The sequence below is a fragment of the Armigeres subalbatus genome, chromosome 1, assembly GCF_024139115.2.
Source record: "Armigeres subalbatus isolate Guangzhou_Male chromosome 1, GZ_Asu_2, whole genome shotgun sequence".
Taxonomy (NCBI): Eukaryota; Metazoa; Arthropoda; class Insecta; order Diptera; family Culicidae; genus Armigeres; species Armigeres subalbatus.
In genome coordinates this window covers 281,558,475-281,584,539 of record NC_085139.1, presented here as the reverse complement: position 1 = coordinate 281,584,539, position 26,065 = coordinate 281,558,475, and the positions used below count along the sequence as shown (strand labels likewise).

Here is a 26,065-nt window from a genome sequence, read left to right as displayed (position 1 = left end):
CTCCATATGACCATTAGTATTTTCTCCATCATCAAACAGGTATATTTAAATCCAAAAAGTGGTTTGATTTTGTAGAATGTGACACAAATCGATACTATATATTTTTCTATCTATCTATGTTTTCATGATGAATACCACAATTTATTGCAGGATTCATAATTTTGGCCAAAAATACCTCCTTTTCTCCTATTGTGCAGTATCGTGAAACGTTTGATCTATCTCGTTGAATCTAGTTGCATCATATGCACATGGGACATGACTCGTGAATATTGCCCAACCGAAAGGAGTCTTCAAGGCAACAGGTTCTCCATGCCGACTCTCCCTGGTTTCCAAAGGTAACTTGGCGCCTGCTAGCCCGATGAGAATCTGTGGTTTTGCGTTTTTATAACTATGTACTGGAAGGCCTTGTAGGTGAGGGAACTGTTCGGCCAGTTGCTTATAGTCAAGACTTTGCTGAGGCAGTTCAAGTTCGTCAACCGTGCATACATCCGCAATGTGATACTTGCATTGGTGTCCGAGACCCGCTATATCTAGCGCTACTCTTTTTGATCCTACATTTCTGGTTATACTGGGCGTCCATTGGAGCACGAGTGGCTGTTGATCACCTTTAAGATTCAGTTTGTCCGCGATGCAATTTTCCAGTAGCGTCTTGTCGGAGCCATCGTCCAGAAAGGCATAGACTCTCAGCTTTTCTTTATTTCCAAAAAGCGTCACCGGAAGTATCTTCAAAAGAGTTGATGTTTGTGGACGATGGGGTGCTTCCTCATTGTCGGATCTGTCGCTGTTCCGTTGCATTGCGTAGTTCCTGTTCGCTATCGAAAGCAGTTCAGACATCAGCGACTCGTTTAGGTGTGCGTTAAACTTGAACGAGTCAGGCAACCAAGCAATTATTTTATATCCGACCCATTTACGATTTGTCAATGCGGATGCATTTAATACTTTACCTTTCTCCGTTTTCTGTGGGCATGTCTTTCGATTGCCCAACGCCTGTTGTGGTGTATTCTGCGGCTCAAGTGGGCTTACCATGATAGTTGCATCTCTATCTACTGCGATTTTGATAACGTGAAAGTAGTTTTGAAAGAAACGCTCGGGAACTAGGGTTTTGACAAACGATAGAAGCAATTGCTCGACACCATTGGAAGCACTTCGAGATAAGCCAGCTTCTAAATTCTCCAGAATTTGAGCCCTCTGCATAAGACTTATCGATTCAGATTGGCTTCTTATTTCGGAAATGTCGCTAACCGCCAAACCATTAATCAAGTTTTGAATGATCATTGGCACGCAGAAAAGAAACAACACGAAAAAAAATATCAACTCGCCATCCATCTGCATATCAGCAGCATCAAGTTCCCCGGTGACCATGACCAGAGTTTTCACTCCTATGATGACACTAGATCCGAATGTGTTGAATGTGTCATTTGAGTCAACTCTCGGGTTCTGACCGTCGTGGTAAAAAAGGTAGAAACTAAATGCGAACGCCATTATGAGTGGGCAGAATAGTAGCAAACTGCAGAAAAAGTTTTTGGCCACCAATACGAACATGCAGCGATAGATTGAGATGGCATTAAACGGGAGCGAACCGACGAGTTGAATAATCTGGATGGCGAAAATTATTATGACGAGGGTGTGTATCAAAACGCGACCCTCGTATAATATAAGGAAGCCAATCATCCCAATGAGGTACACAATTATTAAGACAGAATATATTATTCGAACGACCGTCCATTCGGTGTTTCGTAGCTTTTTGAAACACTGTATAACAAATATCATGATGAACATGAACACAAGAACAAGCGCCCAATAATGGTTCAGTACATACCCCATTCCGATGATGCTTAGCAAATCTACGTGGTTCTGAAACAGCATCCAATATCGTCCGCCAAAAGCTATCATTTGCAGTAGTTCTCTAAAACTCACACAAATGAAGCTTACCCATCCCAGCAACGAAGTCAACGGCGAAGACACTTCATCGATAATTTGCGAATAAGCATAACCGCAGAAACAAGTAGTGGCAAAAAGCGTAATTAAGATGTTTGCAAAATGCCAAGAGCTGAATTTGAGCCACTCAATCATCACGAACGTGTAGATCACCGGATGGTTCAGAAGTTCTTGTTTTCTTCTAGTGTTGGCCATCTCTACAACACAGTTCATGGCGGAATATCTACTCCCGTTTTTGGACCTGAATCCATCATAATTGATGAGGATTTCCCGCTTTGATTCTGATTCCTTGCTTGATTCAATGCATCGGTTCAGATAGTTCCCAATGAACGTATAAGGCGCGTTGGCCAGGGGACTTTCCCTTTTACGGTTAGGAACGCCCAGAAACATGGACTTGCCCGTTTCCGTTAGTGTCTCTCCGACGGAATCGAATCCATTTTGCAGGGCAATATGCAACGCTGTGTTGCCATTGGTGTCTGTTGAATAGATATCAATTTGCTCGCTCGATGCCATCAGGTTGGCACATTCAAGTCTTTCCGACTGCTCAGCACTGTTTTCCGCGGAAATAGCCATTGTTAGTCTTTCAATCAGAATATTTTCTTCATTCAAGAAAACCTTGTCCGCACTCATACTGTCAAGAAGCAAACTAAGTATATTACCGCGTGCCTTCCGCAATAGACCTCTTAACTCTAAACGGTGCGTGAAGCGATTGGTGGCATCCAAAGCAAAAATTTTCTTCTCAAACAACTTTACGATCAGTTTGACACTTTCTTCTATGCCCTTTTCAACAGCAGTATGAAGAAGAAGGCTGATAAGCTTTTTCTCGTCAACATTTATAAACGATGCAATCCGCTTGTGGAAATCATCTTGCTTTTCAAACCGTAGAAGAATCTCTAGAATCTCCATCGTAATTTCATATCCCTTTTTTAGTTCACTAGATTTTAAGTCTGATTTTTTCAGAATGAAGTCTTTGATTTTAATCGACGGTTTTTTTCCTTCGCCAAATAATTCCGGCGATAATTGAGCTAGGAAAGAATCACCGTCGTCCTGAGAATCGTTGTCTTGAGTGGGGTCCGGTTGCACATCCATGTCAGTTGATGATTCCCTTTCCTGGACTGATTCACTCGCATGACTGCTGATAGGTGGTTGAGCAATTTCTTCGATACTTTTAAGAAATTTTGATTCACTGTCAATCATTTGTTGCTCCATTTGCTGCTTTTCTTTTTTCTCTTTATCTGTTTGTTGCTTCTCTTGCTTCATTTTCTGCGTTTCCTTTCCTATATTTTTTTTCTTTTCATTTGTTTTTTGCTTCTCTTGCTTCTTTTTCTGCGTTTCCTTCCCTATGATAAAAAATGCACTAAAAGTTCGTTGTATCAAGATTTCCCATGGAAGATGCCCCAAATCGCTGCATATGTTGAATGAGGCCTTTTGCTTTACAACAAGGAGTATGAGGTTTTTGTATTCTTCCAATGAGTTCACAGACGAATCCCAATTGTTTTGTGGCATGTTCCTTACGATAAAATTTCTCGCAGATCTGTAATTTTCGCATAACTCAAACAGCGCTGTCTTACCCCATCTGTTGCGGATGTCAACATCCAGTGAGTTTTGGTTCAACAACCAGTTAGTGAACTCTTCATTGCGATTATTTGTGGCATAATGTAGTGAGCTATTGAGATCTGGATGAATGCGCTGTGGGTAAATAAGAAAAAAAAATTAAATGAAATTTACGAAGCAGACTGTGCATTAAATTGGTAATGGTACGGTTTGAAACAAGGTGAAAACGCGCATTGTCATGGTATATTCTTCTTCGCGAGCGAATGTCGAATGATTCCAATTGAGGATTAGTGCCCAGCCCGTCAGTTGTACGATTGTGATGTCTGTGCTTGCGATGTACGTTCGGGATTGGATAGTTTACCGATTTCTCACAGTGTCTGGCAATTATTATGCAGCTGGACAAAATTTTAAGGCAGCAAAATAAAATTTTCATAACAAATTTCAAATTTTCCATCAAAAAGTAGGAAACTGCCAATGAAGCAATCAGGGTATGAGCAACAAACAAATATAACTCTTTTAGGAACAACCAACTTCTCCACGAATATCTTGGTATTGTGCTATTTTGTTGGATCCAAAGAATATATTATCTGCATTCACTTTGGTAACTGATGCGATCTGTAGGAGGGAAAAATAACATATGCGAAATTGAAACTCGTTCATATCTCCGTGTCTTCGTGTTTATATCTCCGGATCGCACAAAACAAAATAAAATATCTTGAATCAATCGACCGTTCTGCGCGCTAATCGAGACACGAAAAATCACGAACTAAATACATTTCACCGCAAAGCGCGCAAAAGATCTGTCGCAAATTCTTCCACAAAATCAGGTCCATCCAGATTCCGGTCGAAATTCCATCAGCAATACGATCCAAATTCCACCCAGAATCTTGTTGGTATTCCATCCGGAATCCGGTCAAGTTTTCATCTGGAATCCGGTTGGGAATCCATACAAAATGTGGTCAAAACTATGTCCAAAATTCGGAATCCGGTCGGGATTCCATCTGAAATCCAGTAAGGATTCCATCCAGAATCCGATCGGGATTCCATCCGGAATCCGGTCGGGATTCCATCCGGAATCCGGTCGGGATTCCATCCGGAATCCGGTCGGGATTCCATCCGGAATCCGGTCGGGATTCCATCCGGAATCCGGTCGGGATTCCATCCGGAATCCGGTCGGGATTCCATCCGGAATCCGGTCGGGATTCCATCCGGAATCCGGTCGGGATTCCATCCGGAATCCGGTCGGGATTCCATCCGGAATCCGGTCGAGATTCCATCCGGAATCCGGTCGGGATTCCATCCGGAATCCATTCGGGATTCCATCCGGAATCCGATCGAGATTCCATCCGTGATCCGGTCGGGATTCCATCCGGAATCCGGTCGGGATTCCATCCGGGATCCGGTCGGGATTCCATCCGGAATCCGGTCAGGATTCCATTCGGAATCCATTCGGGGTTCCATTCGAAATCCAGTCGGGATTCCATCCGGAATCCGGTCGGGATTCCATCCGTAACCCAGTCGGGATTCCATCCGGAATCCAGTCGGGATTCCATCCGGAATCCGGTCGGGATTCCATCCGGAATCCGGTCGAGATTCCATCCGGAATCCGGTCGGGATTCCATCCGGAATCTGGTCGGGATTCCATCCGGAATCCGGTCGGGATTCCATCCGGAATCCGGTCGGGATTCCATCCGGAATCCTGTCGGGATTCCATCCGGAATCCGCTAGAGAATTCATTCGGAATCCGGTCGGGATTCCATCCGGAATCTGGTCGGGATTCCATCCGGAATCCGGTCGGGATTCCATCTGGAATCCGGTCGGGATTCCATCTGGAATCCGGTCGGGATTCCATCCGTATCCCAGTCGGGATTACATCCGGGATCCGGTCGGAATTCCATCCGGAATCCGGTCAGGATTCCATTTGGAATCCAGTCGGGATTCCATTCGAAAGCCAGTCGGGCTTCCATCCGTAACCCAGTCGGGATTCCATCCGAAATCCGGTCGGGATTCCATCCGGAATCCGGTCGGGATTCCATCCGGAATCCGGTCGGGATTCCATCCGGAATCCGATCGGGATTCCATCCGGAATCCGATCGGGATTCCATCCGGAATCCGGTCGGGATTCCATCCGGAATCCGGTCGGGATTCCATCCGGAATCCGGTCGGGATTCCATCCGGAATCCGATCGGGATTCCATCCGGAATCCGGTCGGGATTCCATCCGGAATCCGGTCGGGATTCCATCCGGAATCCGGTCGGGATTCCATCCGGAATCCGGTCGGGATTCCATTCGGAATCCAGTCGGGATTCCATCCGGAATCCGGTCAGGATTCCATCCGGAATCCGGTCGGGATTCCATCCGGAATCCGGTCGGGATTCCATCCGGAATCCGGTCGGGATTCCATCCGGAATCCGGTCGGGATTCCATCCGGAATCCGGTCGGGATTCCATCCGGAATCCGGTCAGGATACCATCCGGAATCCGGTCAGGATACCATCCGGAATCCGATCAGGATTCCATCCGGAATCTGATCAGGATTCCATCCGGAATCCGGTCAGGATTCCATTCGGAATCCGGTCAGGATTCCATCCGGAATCCGGTCAGGATTCCATCCGGAATTCGGTCAGGATTGCACACGGAATAGGTCAGGATTACACTCGGAAATCGGTCAGGATTCCACTCGGAATCTGGTCAGGATTCCATCCGGAATCCGGTCGGGAATCCATCCGGTTAAGGATTCTATCCGGAATCCATTCTGGATTCCATCCGGAATCCATTCTGGATTCCATCCGGAATCCAGTCGGATTCCATCCGGAATCCGGATAGGATTCCCTCCGGAAACCTGTCAGGAATCCATCCGGAACCCGGTCAGGATTCCATCTGGAATCCGGTCAGGATTCCTTCCGGAATCCAGTTAGGATTGCATCCGGAATCCGGTCAGGATTCAATCCGGAATCCGGTCAGGATTCCATCCGGAATCTGGTCAGGATTCCATCCGGAATCCGGTCAGGATTTCATCCGGAATCCGGTCAGGATTCCATCCGGAATCCGGTCAGGATTCCATCCGGAATCCGGTCAGGATTCCATCCGGAATCCGGTCAGGATTCCATCCGGAATCCGGTCAGGATTCCATCCGGAATCCGGTCAGGATTCCATCCGGAATCCGGTCAGGATTCCATCCGGAATCCGGTCAGGATGCCATCCGGAATCCGGTCAGGATTCCATCCGGAATCCGGTCAGGATTCCATCCGGAATCCGGTCAGGATTCCATCCGGAATCCGGTCAGGATTCCATCCGGAATCCGGTCAGGATTCCATCCGGAATCCGGTCAGGATTCCATCCGGTCAGAATTCCCTCCGGAATTCGGTCGGGATTTCATCCGGAATTCGGGCGGGACTTTATCCGGAATTCGGTCGGACTTCCATCCGGAGTTCGGTCGGAATTCCATCCGGAATTCGGTCGGAATTCCATCCGAAATCCGGTCGGAATTCCATCTGAAATCCGGTCGGAATCCCATCCGAAATCCGGTCGGGATTCCATCCGAAATCCGGTCGGGATTCCATCCGGAATCCGGTTGGGATTCCATCCGGAATCCGGTCGAAATTCCATCCGGAATCCGGTCGGAATTTCATCCGGAATCCGGTCGGAATTCCATCCGGAATCCGGTCGGAATTCCATCCGGAATCCGGTCAGGATTTCATCCGGAATCCGGTCAGGATTCCATCCGGAATCCGGTCAGGATTCCATCCGGAATCCGGTCAGGATTCCATCCGGAATCCGGTCAGGATTCCATCCGGAATCCGGTCAGGATTCCATCAGGAATCCGGTCAGGATTCCATCCGGAATCCGGTCAGGATTCCATCCGGAATCCGGTCAGGATTCCATCCGGAATCCGGTCAGGATTCCATCCGGAATCCGGTCAGGATTCCATCCGGAATCCGGTCAGGATTCCATCCGGAATCCGGTCAGAATCCGGTCATATGTCAGGGGTTCTCCTTAGCCGTGCGGTAAGACGCGCGGCTACAAAGCAAGACCATGCTGAGGGTGGCTGGGTTCGATTCCCAGTGCCGGTCTAGACAATTTTCGGATTGGAAATTGTCTCGACTCCCCTGGGCATAAAAGTATTATCGTGTTAGCCTCATGATATACGAATGCAAAAATGGTAACTTGGCTTTGAAACCCCGCAGTTAATAACTGTGGAAGTGCTTAATGAACACTAAGCTGCGAGGCGGCTCTGTCCCAGTGTGGGGATGTAATGCCAATAAGAAGAAGAAGAAGATTCCATCCGGAATCCGGTCAGGATTCCATCCGGAATCCGGTCAGGATTCCATCCGGAATCGGTCAGGATTCCATCCGGGATCCGGTCAGGATTTCATCCGGAATCCGGTCAGGATTCCATCCGGGATCCGGTCAGGATTCCATCCGGGATCCGGTCAGGGTTCCATCCGGGATCCGGTCAGGATTCCATCCGGAATACGGTCAGGATTCCATCCGGAATACGGTCAGGATTCCATCCGGAATCCGGTCAGGATTCCATCCGGAATCCGGTCAGGATTCCATCCGGAATCCGGTCAGGATTCCATCCGGCATCCGGTCAGGATTCCATCCGGAATCCGGTCAGGATTCCATCCGGAATCCGGTCAGGATTCCATCCGGAATCCGGTCAGGATTCCATCCGGAATCCGGTCAGGATTCCATCCGGAATCCGGTAAAAATTCCATCCGGAATCCGGTCAAGACTCCAGCCGGAATCCGGTCAGGCTTCCATCCGGAATCCGGTCAGGATTCCATCCGGAATCGGTCAGGATTCCATCCGGAATCCGGTCAGGATTCCATCCGGAATCAGGTCAGGATTCCATCCGGAATCCGGTCAGGATTCCATCCGGAATCCGGTCAGGATTCCATCCGGAATCCGGTCAGGATTCCATCCGGAATCCGGTCAGGATTCCATCCGGAATCCGGTCAGGATTCCATCCGGAATCGGGTCAGGATTCCATCCGGAATCCGGTCAGGATTCCATCCGGAATCCGGTCAGGATTCCATCCGGAATCCGGTCAGGATTCCATCCGGAATCCGGTCAGGATTCCATCCGGAATCCGGTCAGGATTCCATCCGGAATCCGGTCAGGATTCCATCCGGAATCCGGTCAGGATTCCATCCGGAACTCGGAATTCATCCGAAATCCATCCGGAATCCGGTCAGGATTCCATCCGGAATCCGGTCAGGATTCCATCCGGAATCCGGTCAGGATTCCATCCGGAATCCGGTCAGGATTCCATCCGGAATCCGGTCAGGATTCCATCCGGAATCCGGTCAGGATTCCATCCGGAATCCGGTCAGGATTCCATCCGGAATCCGGTCAGGATTCCATCCGGACTCCGGTCAGGATTCCATCCGGAATCCGGTCAGGATTCCATCCGGAATCCGGTCAGGATTCCATCCGGAATCCGGTCAGGATTCCATCCGGAATCCGGTCAGGATTCCATCCGGAATCCGGTCAGGATTCCATCCGGAATCCGGTCAGGATTCCATCCGGAATCCGGTCAGGATTCCATCCGGAATCCGGTCAGGATTCCATCCGGAATCCGGTCAGGATTCCATCCGGAATCCGGTCAGGATTCCATCCGGAATCCGGTCAGGATTCCATCCGGAATCCGGTCAGGATTCCATCCGGAATCGGTCAGGATTCCATCCGGAATCAGTCAGGATTCCATCCGGAATCGGTCAGGATTCCATCCGGAATCCGGTCAGGATTCCATCCGGAATCCGGTCAGGATACCATCCGGAATCCGGTCAGGATACCATCCGGAATCCGGTCAGGATTCCATCCGGAATCCGGTCAGGATTCCATCCGGAATCCGGTCAGGATTCCATCCGGAATCCGGTCAGGATTCCATCCGGAATCCGGTCAGGATTCCATCCGGAATCCGGTCAGGATTCCATCCGGTCAGGATTCCATCCGGTCAGGATTCCATCCGGAATCCGGTCAGGATTCCATCCGGTCAGGATTCCATCCGGAATCCGGTCAGGATTCCATCCGGAATACGGTCAGGATTCCATCCGGAATCCGTTCAGGATTCCATCCGGAATCAGGTCAGGATTCCATCCGGAATCCGGTCAGGATTCCATCCGGAATCCGGTCAGGATTCCATCCGGAATCCGGTCAGGATTCCATCCGGAATCCGGTCAGGATTCCATCCGGAATCCGGTCAGGATTCCATCCGGAATCCGGTCAGGATTCCATCCGGAATCCGGTCAGGATTCCATCCGGAATCCGGTCAGGATTCCATCCGGAATCCGGTCAGGATTCCATCCGGAATCCGGTCAGGATTCCATCCGGAATCCGGTCAGGATTCCATCCGGAATCCGGTCAGGATTCCATCCGGACAGGGGTCAGGACTCAATCCGGTCTCGGTTCCGGATTCCATCCGGAATCCGGTCAGGATTCCATCCGGAATCCGGTCAGGATTCCATCCGGAATCCGGTCAGGATTCCATCCGGAAATCGGCGAGGATTCCATCCGGAATCCGGTCAGGATTCCATCCGGAATCCGGTCAGGATTCCATCCGGAATCCGGTCAGGATTCCATCCGGAATCCGGTCAGGATTCCATCCGGAATCCGGTCAGGATTCCATCCGGAATCCGGTCAGGATTCCATCCGGAATCCGGTCAGGATTCCATCCGGAATCCGGTCAGGATTCCATCCGGAATCCGGTCAGGATTCCATCCGGAATCGGGTCAGGATACCATCCGGAATCCGGTCAGGATTCCATCCGGAATCCGGTCAGGATTCCATCCGGAATCCGGTCAGGATTCCATCCGGAATCCGGTCAGGATTCCATCCGGAATCCGGTCAGGATTCCATCCGGAATCCGGTCAGGATTCCATCCGGAATCGGTCAGGATTCCATCCGGAATCCGGTCAGGATTCCATCCGGAATCCGGTCAGGATTCCATCCGGAATCCGGTCAGGATTCCATCCGGAATCGGTCAGGATTCCATCCGGAATCCGGTCAGGATTCCATCCGGAATCCGGTCAGGATTCCATCCGGAATCCGGTCAGGATTCCATCCGGAATCCGGTCAGGATTCCATCCGGAATCCGGTCAGGATTCCATCCGGAATCCGGTCAGGATTCCATCCGGAATCCGGTCAGGATTCCATCCGGAATCCGGTCAGGTTCCATCCGGAATCAGATTGGGATTCCATCCGGAATCCTGTCAGGATTCCATCCGGAATCGGTCAGGATTCCATCCGGAATCCGGTCAGGATTCCATCCGGAATCCGGTCAGGTTCCATCCGGAATCAGTCAGGATTCCATCCGGAATCCGGTCAGGATTCCATCCGGAATCCGGTCAGGATTCCATCCGGAATCCGGTCAGGATTCCATCCGGAATCCGGTCAGGATTCCATCCGGAATCCGGTCAGGATTCCATCAGGAATCCGGTCAGGATTCCATCCGGAATCGGTCAGGATTCCATCCGGAATCCGGTCAAGTTCCATCCGGAATCGGTCAGGATTCCATCCGGAATCCGGTCAGGATTCCATCCGGAATCCGGTCAGGATTCCATCCGGAATCCGGTCAGGATTCCATCCGGAATCGGTCAGGATTCCATCCGGAATCCGGTCAGGATTCCATCCGGAATCCGGTCAGGATTCCATCCGGAATCGGTCAGGATTCCATCCGGAATCCGGTCAAGACTCCAGCCGGAATCCGGTCAGGCTTCCATCCGGAATCCGGTCAGGATTCCATCCGGAATCGGTCAGGATTCCATCCGGAATCCGGTCAGGATTCCATCCGGAATCCGGTCAGGATTCCATCCGGAATCCGGTCAGGATTCCATCCGGAATCCGGTCAGGATTCCATCCGGAATCGGTCAGGATTCCATCCGGAATCCGGTCAGGATTCCATCCGGAATCGGTCAGGATTCCATCCGGAATCGGTCAGGATTCCATCCGGAATCCGGTCAGGATTCCATCCGGAATCCGGTCAGGATTCCATCCGGAATCCGGTCAGGATTCCATCCGGAATCCGGTCAGGATTCCATCCTGAATCCGGTCAGGATTCCATCCGGCACTCGGTCAGGATTCCATCCGGAATCCGGTCAGGATTCCAGCCGGAATCCGGTCAGGCTTCCATCCGGAATCCGGTCAGGATTCCATCCGGAATCGGTCAGGATTCCATCCGGAATCCGGTCAGGATTCCATCCGGAATCCGGTCAGGATTCCATCCGGAATCGGTCAGGATTCCATCCGGAATCCGGTCAGGATTCCATCCGGAATCCGGTCAGATTCCATCCGGAATCCGGTCAGGATTCCATCCGGAATCCGGTCAGGATTCCATCCGGAATCGGTCAGGATTCCATCCGGAATCGGTCAGGATTCCATCCGGAATCCGGTCAGGATTCCATCCGGAATCAGTCAGGATTCCATCCGGAATCCGGTCAGGATTCCATCCGGAATCGGTCAGGATTCCATCCGGAATCGGTCAGGATTCCATCCGGAATCCGGTCAGGATTCCATCCGGAATCCGTTCAGGATTCCATCCGGAATCTGGTCCGGATTCCATCCGGAATCGGGTCCGGATCCCATCCGCAATCGCGTCAGGATTCCATCCGGAATCCGGTCAGGATTCTATCCGGAATCCGGTCAGGATTCCATCCGGAATCCGGTCAGGATTCCATCCGGAATCCGGTCAGGATTCCATCCGGAATCCGGTCAGGATTCCATCCGGAATCCGGTCAGGATTCCATCCGGAATCCGGTCAGGATTCCATCCGGAATCCGGTCAGGATTCCATCCGGAATCCGGTCAGGATTCCATCCGGAATCCGGTCAGAATTCCATCCGGAATTCGGTCAGGATTCCATCCGGAATCCGGTCCATACAAAATGTGGTCAAAACTCTATCCAAAATTCGGTAGCAATCACATCCGGAATTCGGCGGGGATTTCATCCAGTCACGATTCCATCTGAAATAAGTTCAAGTTATTCAACCGGAATCCGTTCAGGGAGAACATTATTATGAAAGCAAATTAAAAACATGAATTAAGACAAATCGCACAATGTTGAACGGCTTGAATTCCTGACTTTAGTTATAAACCCATAAGAAATGCACATGTATTAAACAATAGGCGAAAAATTAGCTGATCAACATATGCTGAAACTTTGCTGCGCATCTAATTTGTTGAAATTACGACAGAAAACTCTTTGTTATTTTTCACTGATTGTCACGCAAAATCCGGTCGGGATTCCAGTCGCCGGTCGTCGGTCGATATTCCATACGGAACCGGGTCAAGATTGCATCCAGATTCTGGTCGAGACATCCATCCGAAATCCGGCTGGCATTCTATCCGGAATCCGTTCGGGATACCATTCGTAGCTTGGTCGGGATCCATCCGAAATCAGGTCCAGATTCCATCCGGAATCCAGTCGGGTTTCCATCTTTATTTTGGTCGGAATTCCATCCACAAACCGCTTAAGAATCCGTTCGCAATTCAGTCGGAATTCCAAACCGGAATCGAGTTCAGATTTTATCCGGAATTCGATTTCTATTTGGGATCCGCTCGGGGTCCCATCTGGAAATCGGATCCATCTAGGATCGCGTGAGATTTCATCCAGCGTCGAACGGAGTCCGGTCGGGATTTCATCCTGATTTTGATTAAGATTTCATCCAGAACCCGATCGGGATTTCATCCGGAATCCAAATGGGATTTTAAATTGATTGTAAATTTCGCGGAATATTTATGTTTTTTTCGTTATGAAAAAGTTGCTGGAGTTGGAGACTGTTGGTGGTTGTGTTTTTAGGCCCAGCGACCAAAAACGATGCCGGGAAATTTGGTAACGCGACGTAACTCTTCAGTAGTTCTTAGTTACCTTATTAACTATAAGACCTAAGATGCCGTGATTTCTGGTTTGGAGTCACATTCAGGGTTCAGCCAAACCGCACTAAGCGGCTTTTTGACTGATTGCGACATTGTGTTCGTAAAAGGACAACGGTAAACGTATGAAACGATCAATTCATGCGTACATTTCTAGACCAACATTTGAAAAGGGCGTAACAGCAAAATGTTGGTCTAGATTTGCTGTAGGATATCCTCAGTTTTGGGGTTGAGGGATATCTGATACGATTTGCGATCAATTAATTCTGCTAAACGAAAGCTTGGGCAGAATAATTTATAATTTTTCGTTGACGCTTGGTGGGATTTGGCTGAACCCCGACCAAATCTTGTTCCTCTTTCAGTTTTGGATTCTAAAAACTTCTTCTTGTTTTTTTCACCTTTCTTCTAATTTGATGCGTTCGTCATGCCATCCGTTGTGAGAATGACTTCTGGAAATTGCGCAAACACAGAAAATATCATTAAGTGCCTGGTTTACATATGCTCTTGAAGAACCAGCAAAACTAGCTACTGAAAGACTAACTACGGGAGGGTCCGTACATGAATGGACTTTAATTTGTTGATAGCTCAAACATGACCTTGTTTTGAATCATTTCATGAATAAATGTTCCCCCAATCACACGCAATTCTATCACTTGGCGACTGTAATTCTGTCGTCGTTGCAGCGATTTATCGGCAAAATTGTGGCCTCAAATCGCTTAGGTCTGAAGGAGTCTTAAATCTTACCTTTTTGACTGTTACGAATATCTCCAGAATACACTTCAATAGTGGAGCGAAATCGTTCGTCCCTTTCGACATAATGGTCAGCGTTGGATGGGCTCCGATGAAATCCAACTCGCACATTGCTTCAGCCGATTCCCAGTTATTTTTTATGGCCATTATTGAAGATTGGATGTCACCTAATTTTGCTTGACGCCATGCCGAAAGATTTCGTGAAATTTCCTCTTGAGCTTTGATTTTCTGATGGTTTGTTCTCATCCGGTATTCAAAATGTTTGAAATGATGTTTCATCAAATTGGTGAATTGCTTTTCAATTTCGTATAATTTATTAGGAGGAATTTCGTTATTCTTAGAGTCTTCAAGAATCTTTGTGATGAACCGGAGAAGATCATTAGCCGAATTATTGTTCCGATCATTGCGTCTTAGTATTCGGGGTAGATATGAGTGTAGTGATGTTGCATTTGATGCTTGTGGGTCCGGTGAAACTTGATTATCGTTGAAAATCTTGTCTAGTGTTTCAAGAAGGGCTGTAAGGGTGTCCATTTGGATGGCGTTATTCAAATCACTGAGAATTATTTGAGCAATTTCAGGCAGTATAATTTCATGATACTCTGAGGAGATATTATTCTGGAAATAAAAAAGAAGTGCAATTCATAATCAATAAATCGATCTTATCTATGAGCCTCATCATTTGAATCATCAACAGTTAGCAGCAGTGTAATGAGAAAATTTTACTAATTATGATGTCATTTTATATTGATCATTGTGTTGTTTTTTACTATACCGGAGGACTGAAGCACTATCCATACAGTATTCGATGAGGTTTAGCCTAGCCATAAGTCGCAATGTTAATCAAACAAGGAAAGCTGGATATATTGAATTGATAAAAAATGCGATGTGTGGCTACCATTTTGATATCCGTTCCAAACCCATCAATCAGATAAATCTTCGGTAAAATGGTTTATTCTAAGAACTGTGTTTACGTAAGTGCGTTGGTAGAATCAACGCATCAACCCTTTCAGGCCTACGGGGTCTTATATGACCCCAACAGAAAAATGGATGTATAAAATCGCACGATGGATAAAAGTGAACACTATCTTCAGCAAAATTGCTTGAAATTAACTCCCCTATCAGGGAAAAATATGAAGCATGGGTGATCAAGGCCAAGGTGGATCGATCAAGTGGAAGGTGACTTGCGGACTCCGTTATTGGTGACGTGTAGCCATGGACCGAACCGACTGGAGATGACTCTTAGCGCACAGGCCAATTCGGCCTTCGTCTTATTTGGATTTGGATTGGATTTGGATTTGGATTAAATTTGGATTGGATTTGGATTGGGTTTGGATTTGGATTGGATTTGGATTTGGATTGGATTTGGATTTGGATTTGGTTTGGATTGGATTTGGATTTGGATTGGATTTGGATTGGATTTGGATTGGATTTGGATTGGATTTGGATTGGATTTGGATTGGATTTGGATTGGATTTGGATTGGATTTGGATTGGATTTGGATTGGATTTGGATTGGTTTGGATTTGGTTTGGATTGGTTTGGTTGGTTTGGATTGGTTTAGATTGGTTTGGTTGGTTTGGATTGGTTTGGATTGGTTTGGTTGGTTTGGATTGGTTTGGTTTGGTTTGGTTTGGATTGGATTGGTTTGGTTTGGTTTGGTTTGGTTTGATTTGGATTGGTTTGGATTGGTTTGGATTGCGTTTGGTTTGGATTGGTTTGGTTTGGTTGGTTTGGTTGGTTTGGATTGGTTTGGATTGGTTTGGTTGGTTGGTTTGGATTAGTTTGGTTGGGTTGGATTGGTTTGGATTGGTTTGGATTGGTTTGGTTGGTTTGGTTGGTTTGGTTGGTTTGGATTGGTTTTGGATTGGTTTGGATTGGGTTGGTTGGGTTGGTTGGTTTGGATTGGACTTGGTTGGTTTGGATTGGTTTGGATTGGTTTGGTTGGTTTGGATTGGTTTGGATTGGTTTGGATTGGTTTGTTGTTGGATTGGTGTTGGTTTGGATTGGTTTGGATTGGTTGGTGTTGGTTTGGTTGGTTTGGTTGGTTTGGTTGGTTTGGTTGGTTTGGTTTGGTTTGGTTTGGTTTGGTTGGTTTGGTTTGGTTTGGTTTGGATTGGTTTGGTTGGTTTGGATTGGTTTGGATTGGTTTGGATTGGTTTGGATTGGTTTGGTTGGTTTGGATTGGTTTGGATTGGTTTGGTTGGTTTGGTTGGTTTGGATTGGTTTGGATTGGTTGTGTTGGTTTGGATTGGTTTGGTTGGTTTAGATTGGTTTGGATTGGTTTGGATTGGTTTGGATTAGATTTGGATTGGTTTGGATTGGTTTGGTTTGGTTTGGATTGGATTGGTTTGGTTTGGTTTTGGTTTGGTTTGATTTGGATTGGTTTGGATTGGTTTGGATTGGTTTGGATTGGTTTTGGATTGGATTTGGATTGGATTTGGATTGGATTTGGATTGGATTGGATTTGGATTTGGATTGGATTGGATTTGGATTGGATTTGGATTGGATTTGGATTGGATTTGGATTGGATTTGGATTGGATTTGGATTGGATTTGGATTGGATTTGGATTGGATTTGGATTGGATTTGGATTGGATTTGGATTTGGATTTGGATTTGGATTTGGATTGGATTTGAATTAAATTAAATTGATATTAAACCCACCTTCACAGAACATTCATTTGAGTATTCACCCCACACTTTTTAAAATCTTTAAGAGAAATTCTATTAGATTTTCATTGAAAATTCTTTTACAAAAATCGTGACTTTCTCTCAGACCTTTTACGGGAATCCAACATAGTAATTAAGAACAGGCGTTGCAGATTTTGAACAGCGTCGACGGCGACGAAATGTCAAAAATTGTTGGCAGCCATGTACACATCTGATTCCGTGAACCCGATTAAAGCCGAAATTAAATTAATCTTTTTATACATTTTAAATGAAACTAGATTGGAATAGTAGAACGTTTCAAGATTGACATTCTACCCCTTTCGTAGAAATGTGGTCAATACTTCATCTTCATCTTTCCCGACCAGTCAGTGCCGTGAAATCTCAATGTTAATTGAACTTTTTGACCCAAATATAAACTTAGTCTACGTAGATCTCAATTGAATAGCTCCTGTCTATTTAATTTGTGGCAGCCAACGCTTTCATTCGATTGACTAGTAGTACATATTTGTCAGGTCTAAAACTAGCTGCAAAACCAATTTTCGGATGCAATTTGCCGCCTTTGGTAAAACAATAATTGGTACATACTAAATCTGAAACAAGAAATATGTTTTCCCTTCCATTTCCAATTGTTCCGACCATTGAATTTCTGGGATTTTCTGAATGACTGGGATCTCAATTGACAGAATAGAATGTATGTAGAGACAGTATGGAGAACAACTGGAGTAAAAAAATGGCTGACAAGATTTGCCATTCAGCATTCAAGTGAATGAGACGAAATTTATCAACAGTGTTCCCGACCGAGGTGTTAATTATAGGCTGAATGGCGACGAGCGCTGTGTGGTTTTGGAAGTACGTCGAAAGCGAACTTGCAAGTCCCCTCTTTTCATTATATGCCTTTAGATCCGCACGCCTCTATTGGTGGATGTAAAGATTTTCACGAACCGCCCATTTCATTCGAGAAAATAGTAATAAAAGGAACCAGCTATATGAAAAGAGGAGGTTCACATGTCGATACAACAAACATGTGTATGAAATATCTCTCTTTCAAACACACTTGAAAAATCTATTATCAGACAGTCACATTAATGTTTTATGCAAATCCGAATAAACCGAGCCTGTGACAAGCGCGGTGTCATCATTATCAGCAATAGACATAGTCCGCTGTCATAATTGAAAAGCAATATGAAACAAAAATTGTGGATGTACAAAAGGATGTCAGTATCCTGGAATAAACAGTAGCAGTATTTTTTTTGTCACTACAGCTACACGTGTTGAAACGGATTAAAGTTAGTTCTCTCCGTGAGAAAACTACAGACACTGCGGACAACGTATGATAAACAAATGCTCACATCTTCATGTACGCTCAAAATTGTTAACACATAGATGAACGAGAGTTATAAAGTCACAAAAAAAGCTCGTTTAATTTTGAAACACGGACCTAATACTTCTAACAGAATTACATTCCCCAGACCTCCAGTTAGTATTGCGAGCAAGGCGTAGGATTGCTGATCCGGAGAGGACGAGTCCGATTTTGTCTGTTAAAAAGGACCCTTAACACGGCGTTACGAGGTATGTTTGTGGGTTTGTATTTCTCACTTATCTTTGCGTTGTTTAACAAGGGGCCCGTCTTGTATCAATGGAATATTTTAATCGTGTGATTCACTCTTCGGGGAATCGTATTTATAGCGGGGAGTACCCAAACACTAGGAAATGTATAAACATTGGTTAAACGATTTGCTTTTCAAAATCTCCTCTCGTATATCTCTCAATTTGCACACTTCGCGACACTGTTGGTGGTCTAGCGGCGCCTATCAACGTATGCTACCTACTATTAAGGTTCCCCCAAACACACGCGACGCGATTCTATCGCTTGGCAACAGCGACACTGTCGCCGTTGGTATATGGAAACGTAAATACATAGAACATTGCCTGCACCGACCCAACGATAGAATCGTGGCGACTAGTCGCGGCGATGAAATCGCTTAGGTCTGGGGGAGCCTTTTTACTTCACTTTGAACTAATCATGAAACAACTTGTTCTCACCTGTATTTGGGCTATACGTTCCCTGAGCATCCCTTTATCCTCAGGTGGATTTTCTGGTTCCACCGACACAAGCTCCAGTAGTTCTGAAAAATAGTACCTTCCATTAGTGAACACCACAAACATCGGATTGAACTACACTTCCAGTACCATCATTTTCTTCACCATTGTGAACCATTATTCTGTGTGATCTTTATCAATAATTTAATCTACCCGATTAACTAGAATTTCGCGATCGGCTATTTTTGCCAGTTGACGCTGTCGGCGGCTCGGAGATAACTGAAAAGCAAACACAAAGCGGTAACACGCTCAGCCGGAATGGTGAGCGAGATAAGTGCGAAAACGTGGGAGCATGAGAGTATTCGCGTGTTCATTTCGCGCTTGTTTGGAATATATGCCTCTAACTAATTAACGAACTAATTTTATCACAGTGTTTAGTGCTTGGTTTAAAAAAAGTAAAATTTACGACGCTTTTATTCGCAACAAAAGGCCAGCCTAAAAATATTTCTTCACAACTCCAAATTTGTCCAAAATTATTAGAACGTTGTAATAATGTATTTTCATGGTTCGGACAGCTGTTTCAGTCGCCTGGAATGATGGAGCTTAGGAGTTGAAGCGGGTAATGCGTCACACCCTAGACGGCTCATGCCGCGATTTTGATGGTAGGTCCGGCGTCGAAACTTGAAAAAGTTGTTCGTTTAAAGTTTGTATCGAAAATGTGTATGGCAAAACTTATATTTTTGCATTTTTACTTCTAGAGGTTTCAGTTTATCGTAAACCAAGTGGCACATTACGTTAAAGTATAATCCAAAGGATGCCGAAAAACTTTGCTCAGGAACGTACCTTGCTGAAACGTACACGAAAAAAGTTATGACCGTTCAAAGATTGGTTGTTCAAGCCATATGCAAAAAATCGTTTATTCTGCCAGTTCTGCCGAACTACGTTGACCAATAATTTAACTGAATGTTATTTCAAAATTATTGATCTTATATGGCTTTGAAGCTAATGGTAAAGTAAAAATTCCGACGAAAAGGAAGATGGGTTTTGCTCTCTGACAACCATACGTTGTCCGGTAGTGCTGGCAGAAACATCGATTTCTTTCATATGGTTTGAACAATTAATTTTCGAAGCGTAATAACATTTTTTGTAGACCTTCCAGCTATGTACTTTCTTCGGCAAAAAGTTTCTGCATCTTTCAGACGATATGCTCACGTTTAACTCACGTGATTGATGATAAATTGAACAAAAATGTATAAAAGTACGTTTTCTCATACTAATCTCCATATAAATTTAAAACGCGACGCGGAAAGCAAGGACACAACCAATCGAGGCCATATTTTGCGCAGTTGATTGAGGTCCCAAAACGATTAAGAAAAACCTCGATCTCACTTGATTGGATGAAGTTTGCGTTTTTCCATACCCATTGTGTTTTTCCATACTGCACCCCACTCTAATGGCCATTCCCATAAGAAAACAATCACACACCATAATAGGAACCATAATAGGAACCAAAATTAAGAATGTTGCCACAACTGGTATTTGCGTTCCTTTTATGAATAAGCAATTTTGGGTTAGGGACAAAAGGTCGAAAGACAAAAGGTCGAAAAGACAAAGGTCGAAGGGACAAATGGTCGAAAAGGACAAAAGGTCGAAAAGGACAAAAGGTCGAAAAAGAAAAAATGTCGAAAGGAGAAAACGTCGAACACGGGATAAAAGGTCGAAAGGACAAAACGTCGAACGGGACAAAAGGTCGAAAGAAAAAAAAAACAATAAGATCAAAAATCAGAATAAATCTCGCAACAGAGTTGGCCTACACAGTTGGCATAAAATCTGTTCGTTTATTTTTTCACAATTTTTAACAATTAGATGAAATTCATTCAGTGAGTGCAACTAATAGATGGATGTTTGAGTTTTCTAAATGTCACTTCGATTTGTCAAAATGGCTTTCCGCTCTTTGAATGAATTTTAATGCAGAGCATTTTATGCAAACTGTCTCTATGTCTCGTGCTCTGTCAACTCTGTCTCGTGCAATACAGGTTTTAATTCAACAATCTTTTTTTATCTCTAACAGAACTATCTAGATATTCATAATATTGTTTCATAGTCATTACTTCTTCTTTGAAAATGGCTCATTCTTCAACTTTGATTAATGTGATGAGTGTGTAATTTCTGCTTGAAGTTGAATGCATTTCACAAATTTCTTTGGAATACACTAAATTTGTTATCAACTTGTTCTTGATCGACCTTTTGCCCTTTCGACCTTTTTGTCCTTTTCGACCTTTTGTCCCTTTCGGCCTTTTGTACTTTTCGGCCTTTTGTCCCTTTCGACCTTTTGTCCCTTTCGGCCTTTTGTCCTTTTCGACCTTTTGTCCCTTTCGACCTTTTGTGCCTTTCGACCTTTTGTTCTTTCGACCTTTTGTCCTTTCGACCTTTTGTCCTTTCGACCTTCTGTCCCTTTCGACGATTTGTTCTTTCGACCTTTTGTCTTTTCGACCTTTTGTCTTTCGACCTTTTGTCTTTCGACCTTTTGTCATAGATTCTTATGGAATAAGCAATTTTAGGTACTATCACGAATTTTGATGCAGTTTTCACATGTGCTCTAATGAGCAGAAAGAGAAACCTTTTGCTTGACATATCAACACCACCCGCATACCTTTTATTTATATTCAAAAATATAGTTGTTCTTATCTATGGCGACGCATTCTATTGATGGTAAAATTCGTTATACTTCCGGAGGAACTTCCGGAGGAATTCCCGGAGGAACTTCCGAAGGAACTTCCGGAAGAATTCCCGGAGGAACTTCCGGAGGAATTTCCGGAGGAACTACCGGAGGAATTTCCGGAGGAACTTCCGGAAGAATTCCCGGATGAACTTCCGGAAGAATTCCCGGATGAACTTCCGGAGGAAATCTAAGAGGAATTTCCCCAGGAGTTCCCGGAGGAACTTCCGGAGGAATTCCCGGAGGAACTTCGGAGGAATTCCCGGAGGAACCTCCGGAGGAATTCCCGAGGGAACTTCCGGAGGAATTCCCGGGGGAACTTCCGGAGGAATTCCCGGGGGAACTTCCGGAGGAATTCGGAGGAACTTCCGGAGGAATTCCGGAGGAACTTCGGAGGAATTCCCGGAGGAACTTCGGAGGAATTCCCGGAGGAACTTCCGGAGGAATTCGGAGGAACTTCGGAGGAATTCGGAGGAACTTCCGGAGGAATTGGAGGAACTTCCGGAGGAATTCCCGGAGGAACTTCCGGAGGAATTCCCGGAGGAACTTCGGAGGAATTCGGAGGAACTTCGGAGGAATTCGGAGGAACTTCCGGAGGAATTCCCGGAGGAACTTCCGGAGGAATTCGGAGGAACTTCGGAGGAATTCCCGGAGGAACTTCCGGAGGAATTCCCGGAGGAACTTCGGAGGAATTCCGGAGGAACTTCCGGAGGAATTCGGAGGAACTTCCGGAGGAATTCCCGGAGGAACTTCCGGAGGAATTCGGAGGAACTTCCGGAGGAATTCGGAGGAACTTCCGGAGGAATTCCCGGAGGAACTTCCGGAGGAATTCCCGGAGGAACTTCCGGAGGAATTCGGAGGAACTTCCGGAGGAATTCCGGAGGAACTTCCGGAGGAATTCGAGGAACTTCCGGAGGAATTCGGAGGAACTTCGGAGGAATTCGGAGGAACTTCCGGAGGAATTCCCGGAGGAACTTCGGAGGAATTTGGAGGAACTTCCGGAGGAATTCCCGGAGGAACTTCCGGAGGAATTCCCGGAGGAACTTCCGGAGGAATTCGGAGGAACTTCCGGAGGAATTCCCGGAGGAACTTCCGGAGGAATTCCCGGAGGAACTTCCGGAGGAATTCGGAGGAACTTCGGAGGAATTCCCGGAGGAACTTCCGGAGGAATTCCCGGAGGAACTTCCGGAGGAATTCGGAGGAACTTTCGGAGGAATTCTGGTGGAACTTTCGGAGAAATTTTGGAGGAACTTCCGGAGGAATTCCCGGAGGAACTTCCGGAGGAATTCCCGGAGGAACTTCGGAGGAATTTGGAGGAACTTCGGAGGAATTCGGAGGAACTTCCGGAGGAATTCGGAGGAACTTCCGGAGGAATTCCGGAGGAACTTCCGGAGGAATTCGGAGGAACTTCCGGAGGAATTCCGGAGGAACTTCCGGAGGAATTCCCGGAGGAACTTCCGGAGGAATTCGGAGGAACTTCCGGAGGAATTCCCGGAGGAACTTCCGGAGGAATTCGGAGGAACTTCCGGAGGAATTCCCGGAGGAACTTCGGAGGAATTCGGAGGAACTTCGGAGGAATTCCCGGAGGAACTTCCGGAGGAATTCGGAGGAACTTCCGGAGGAATTCCCGGAGGAACTTCGGAGGAATTTGGAGGAACTTCGGAGGAATTCCCGGAGGAACTTCCGGAGGAATTCCCGGAGGAACTTCCGGAGGAATTTGGAGGAACTTCCGGAGGAATTCCGGAGGAACTTCGGAGGAATTCCCGGAGGAACTTCGGAGGAATTCGGAGGAACTTCCGGAGGAATTCCCGGAGGAACTTCGGAGGAATTCCCGGAGGAACTTCCGGAGGAATTCGGAGGAACTTCGGAGGAATTCCCGGAGGAACTTCCGGAGGAATTCGGAGGAACTTCCGGAGGAATTCCCGGAGGAACTTCGGAGGAATTCGGAGGAACTTCCGGAGGAATTCCCGGAGGAACTTCGGAGGAATTCCCGGAGGAACTTCCGGAGGAATTCCGGAGGAACTTCCGGAGGAATTCCGGAGGAACTTCCGGAGGAATTCCCGGAGGAACTTCGGAGGAATTCCCGGAGGAACTTCGGAGGAATTCCGGAGGAACTTCGGAGGAATTCCCGGAGGAACTTCCGGAGGAATTTGAAGGAACTTCCGGAGGAACTTCCGGAGGAATTCGAAGGAACTTCCGGAGGAATTCCCGGAGGAACTTCGGAGGAACTTCCGGAGGAATTCGGAGGAATTCGGAGGAATTCCGGAGGAATTCGGAGGAACTTCGGAGGAACTTCGGAGGAACTTCCGGAGGAACTTCCGGAGGAACTTCCGGAGGAACTTCCGGAGGAACTTCCGGAGGAACTTCCGGAGGAACTTCCGGAGGAACTTCCGGAGGAACTTCCGGAGGAACTTCCGGAGGAACTTCCGGAGGAACTTCCGGAGGAACTTCCGGAGGAACTTCCGGAGGAACTTCGGACGGAACTTCCGGAGGAACGTCCGGAGGAACTTCCGTAGGAACTTCCGGAGGAACTTCCGTAGGAACTTCCGGAGGAACTTCCGGAGGAACTTCCGGAGGAACTTCCGGAGGAACTTCCGGAGGAACTTCCGTAGGAACTTCCGGAGGAACTTCCGGAGGAACTTCTGGAGGAACTTCGGAGGAACTTCCGGAGGAATTCCCGGAGGAACTTCCGGAGGAATTTCGGAGGAACTTCCGGAGGAATTGGAGGAACTTCCGGAGGAATTCCCGGAGGAACTTCGGAGGAATTCCGGAGGAACTTCCGGAGGAATTCCCGGAGGAACTTCCGGAGGAATTCCCGGAGGAATTCGGAGGAACTTCCGGAGGAATTTGGAGGAACTTCGGAGGAATTCGGAGGAACTTCGGAGGAATTCCCGGAGGAACTTTCGGAGGAATTCCCGGAGGAACTTCCGGAGGAATTCGGAGGAACTTCGGAGGAATTCCCGGAGGAACTTCGGAGGAATTCTGGAGGAACTTCCGGAGGAATTCGGAGGAACTTCCGGAGGAATTTCGGAGGAACTTCCGGAGGAATTCGGAGGAACTTCCGGAGGAATTCCCGGAGGAACTTCCGGAGGAATTCCCGGAGGAACTTCCGGAGGAATTCGGAGGAACTTCCGGAGGAATTCCCGGAGGAACTTCGGAGGAATTCCGGAGGAATTCGGAGGAACTTCGGAGGAATTCCTGGAGGAACTTCCGGAGGAATTCCTGGAGGAACTTCCGGAGGAATTCCCGGAGGAACTTCGGAGGAATTCGGAGGAACTTCCGGAGGAATTCGGAGGAACTTCGGAGGAATTCCCGGAGGAACTTCCGGAGGAATTCCCGGAGGAACTTCGGAGGAATTCCCGGAGGAACTTCCGGAGGAATTCTCGGAGGAACTTCCGGAGGAATTCTTGGAGGAACTTCCGGAGGAATTCCCGGAGGAACTTCCGGAGGAATTCCCGGAGGAACTTCCGGAGGAATTCCCGGAGGAGCTTCCGGAGGAATTCCCGGAAAAACTTCCGAAGAATTCGGAGGAACTTCCGGAGGAATTCCCGGAGGAACTTCCGGAGGAATTCGGAGGAACTTCCGAGGAATTCCCGGAGGAACTTCCGGAGGAATTCCGGAGGAACTTCCGGAGGAATTCCCGGAGGAACTTCGGAGGAATTCGGAGGAACTTCGGAGGAATTCGGAGGAACTTCCGGAGGAATTCGGAGGAACTTCGGAGGAATTCCCGGAGGAACTTCCGGAGGAATTCCCGGAGGAACTTCCGGAGGAATTTGGAGGAACTTCCGGAGGAATTCCGGAGGAACTTCGGAGGAATTGGAGGAACTTCGGAGGAATTCCCGGAGGAACTTCCGGAGGAATTCCGGAGGAACTTCCGGAGGAATTCGGAGGAACTTCCGGAGGAATTCCTGGAGGAACTTCGGAGGAATTCCCGGAGGAACTTCCGGAGGAATTCCCGGAGGAACTTCGGAGGAATTCCCGGAGGAACTTCCGAGGAATTCCCGAGGAACTTCCGGAGGAATTCGGAGGAACTTCGGAGGAACTTCGGAGGAATTCCGGAGGAACTTCCGGAGGAACTTCCGGAGGAATTCGGAGGAACTTCCGGAGGAATTCGGAGGAACTTCGGAGGAATTCCCGGAGGAATTCGGAGGAACTTCCGGAGGAATTCCCGAGGAACTTCCGGAGGAATTCGGAGGAACTTCCGGAGGAATTCCGGAGGAATTCCGGAGGAACTTCCGGAGGAATTCCCGGAGGAACTTCCGGAGGAATTCCCGGAGGAACTTCCGGAGGAATTCCCGGAGGAACTTCGGAGGAATTCGGAGGAACTTCCGGAGGAATTCCCGGAGGAACTTCGGAGGAATTCCTGAGGAACTTCCGGAGGAATTCGGAGGAACTTCCGGAGGAATTCCCGGAGGAACTTCCGGAGGAATTCCGGAGGAACTTCCGGAGGAATTCGGAGGAACTTCCGGAGGAATTCCCGGAGGAACTTCCGGAGGAATTCCGAGGAACTTCGGAGGAATTCC

General features: G+C 47.3%; 1 protein-coding gene across 1 annotated transcript; it reads right to left on the bottom strand.

The window, feature by feature from the left end:
- Positions 1–1,706: 1,706 nt before the first annotated feature.
- On the bottom strand, positions 1,707–19,096 carry LOC134207385 (uncharacterized). Its single transcript, XM_062683110.1, has 5 exons — positions 18,974–19,096; positions 18,827–18,909; positions 14,111–14,731; positions 1,820–3,627; positions 1,707–1,752 (listed from the first exon to the last, which is right to left on the bottom strand). The coding sequence occupies exons 1-5, from the start codon at positions 18,999–19,001 to the stop codon at positions 1,707–1,709; spliced, it is 2,586 nt and encodes an 861-aa protein (XP_062539094.1). The 5' UTR covers positions 19,002–19,096.
- Between the last annotated feature and the right edge of the window lie 6,969 nt (positions 19,097–26,065).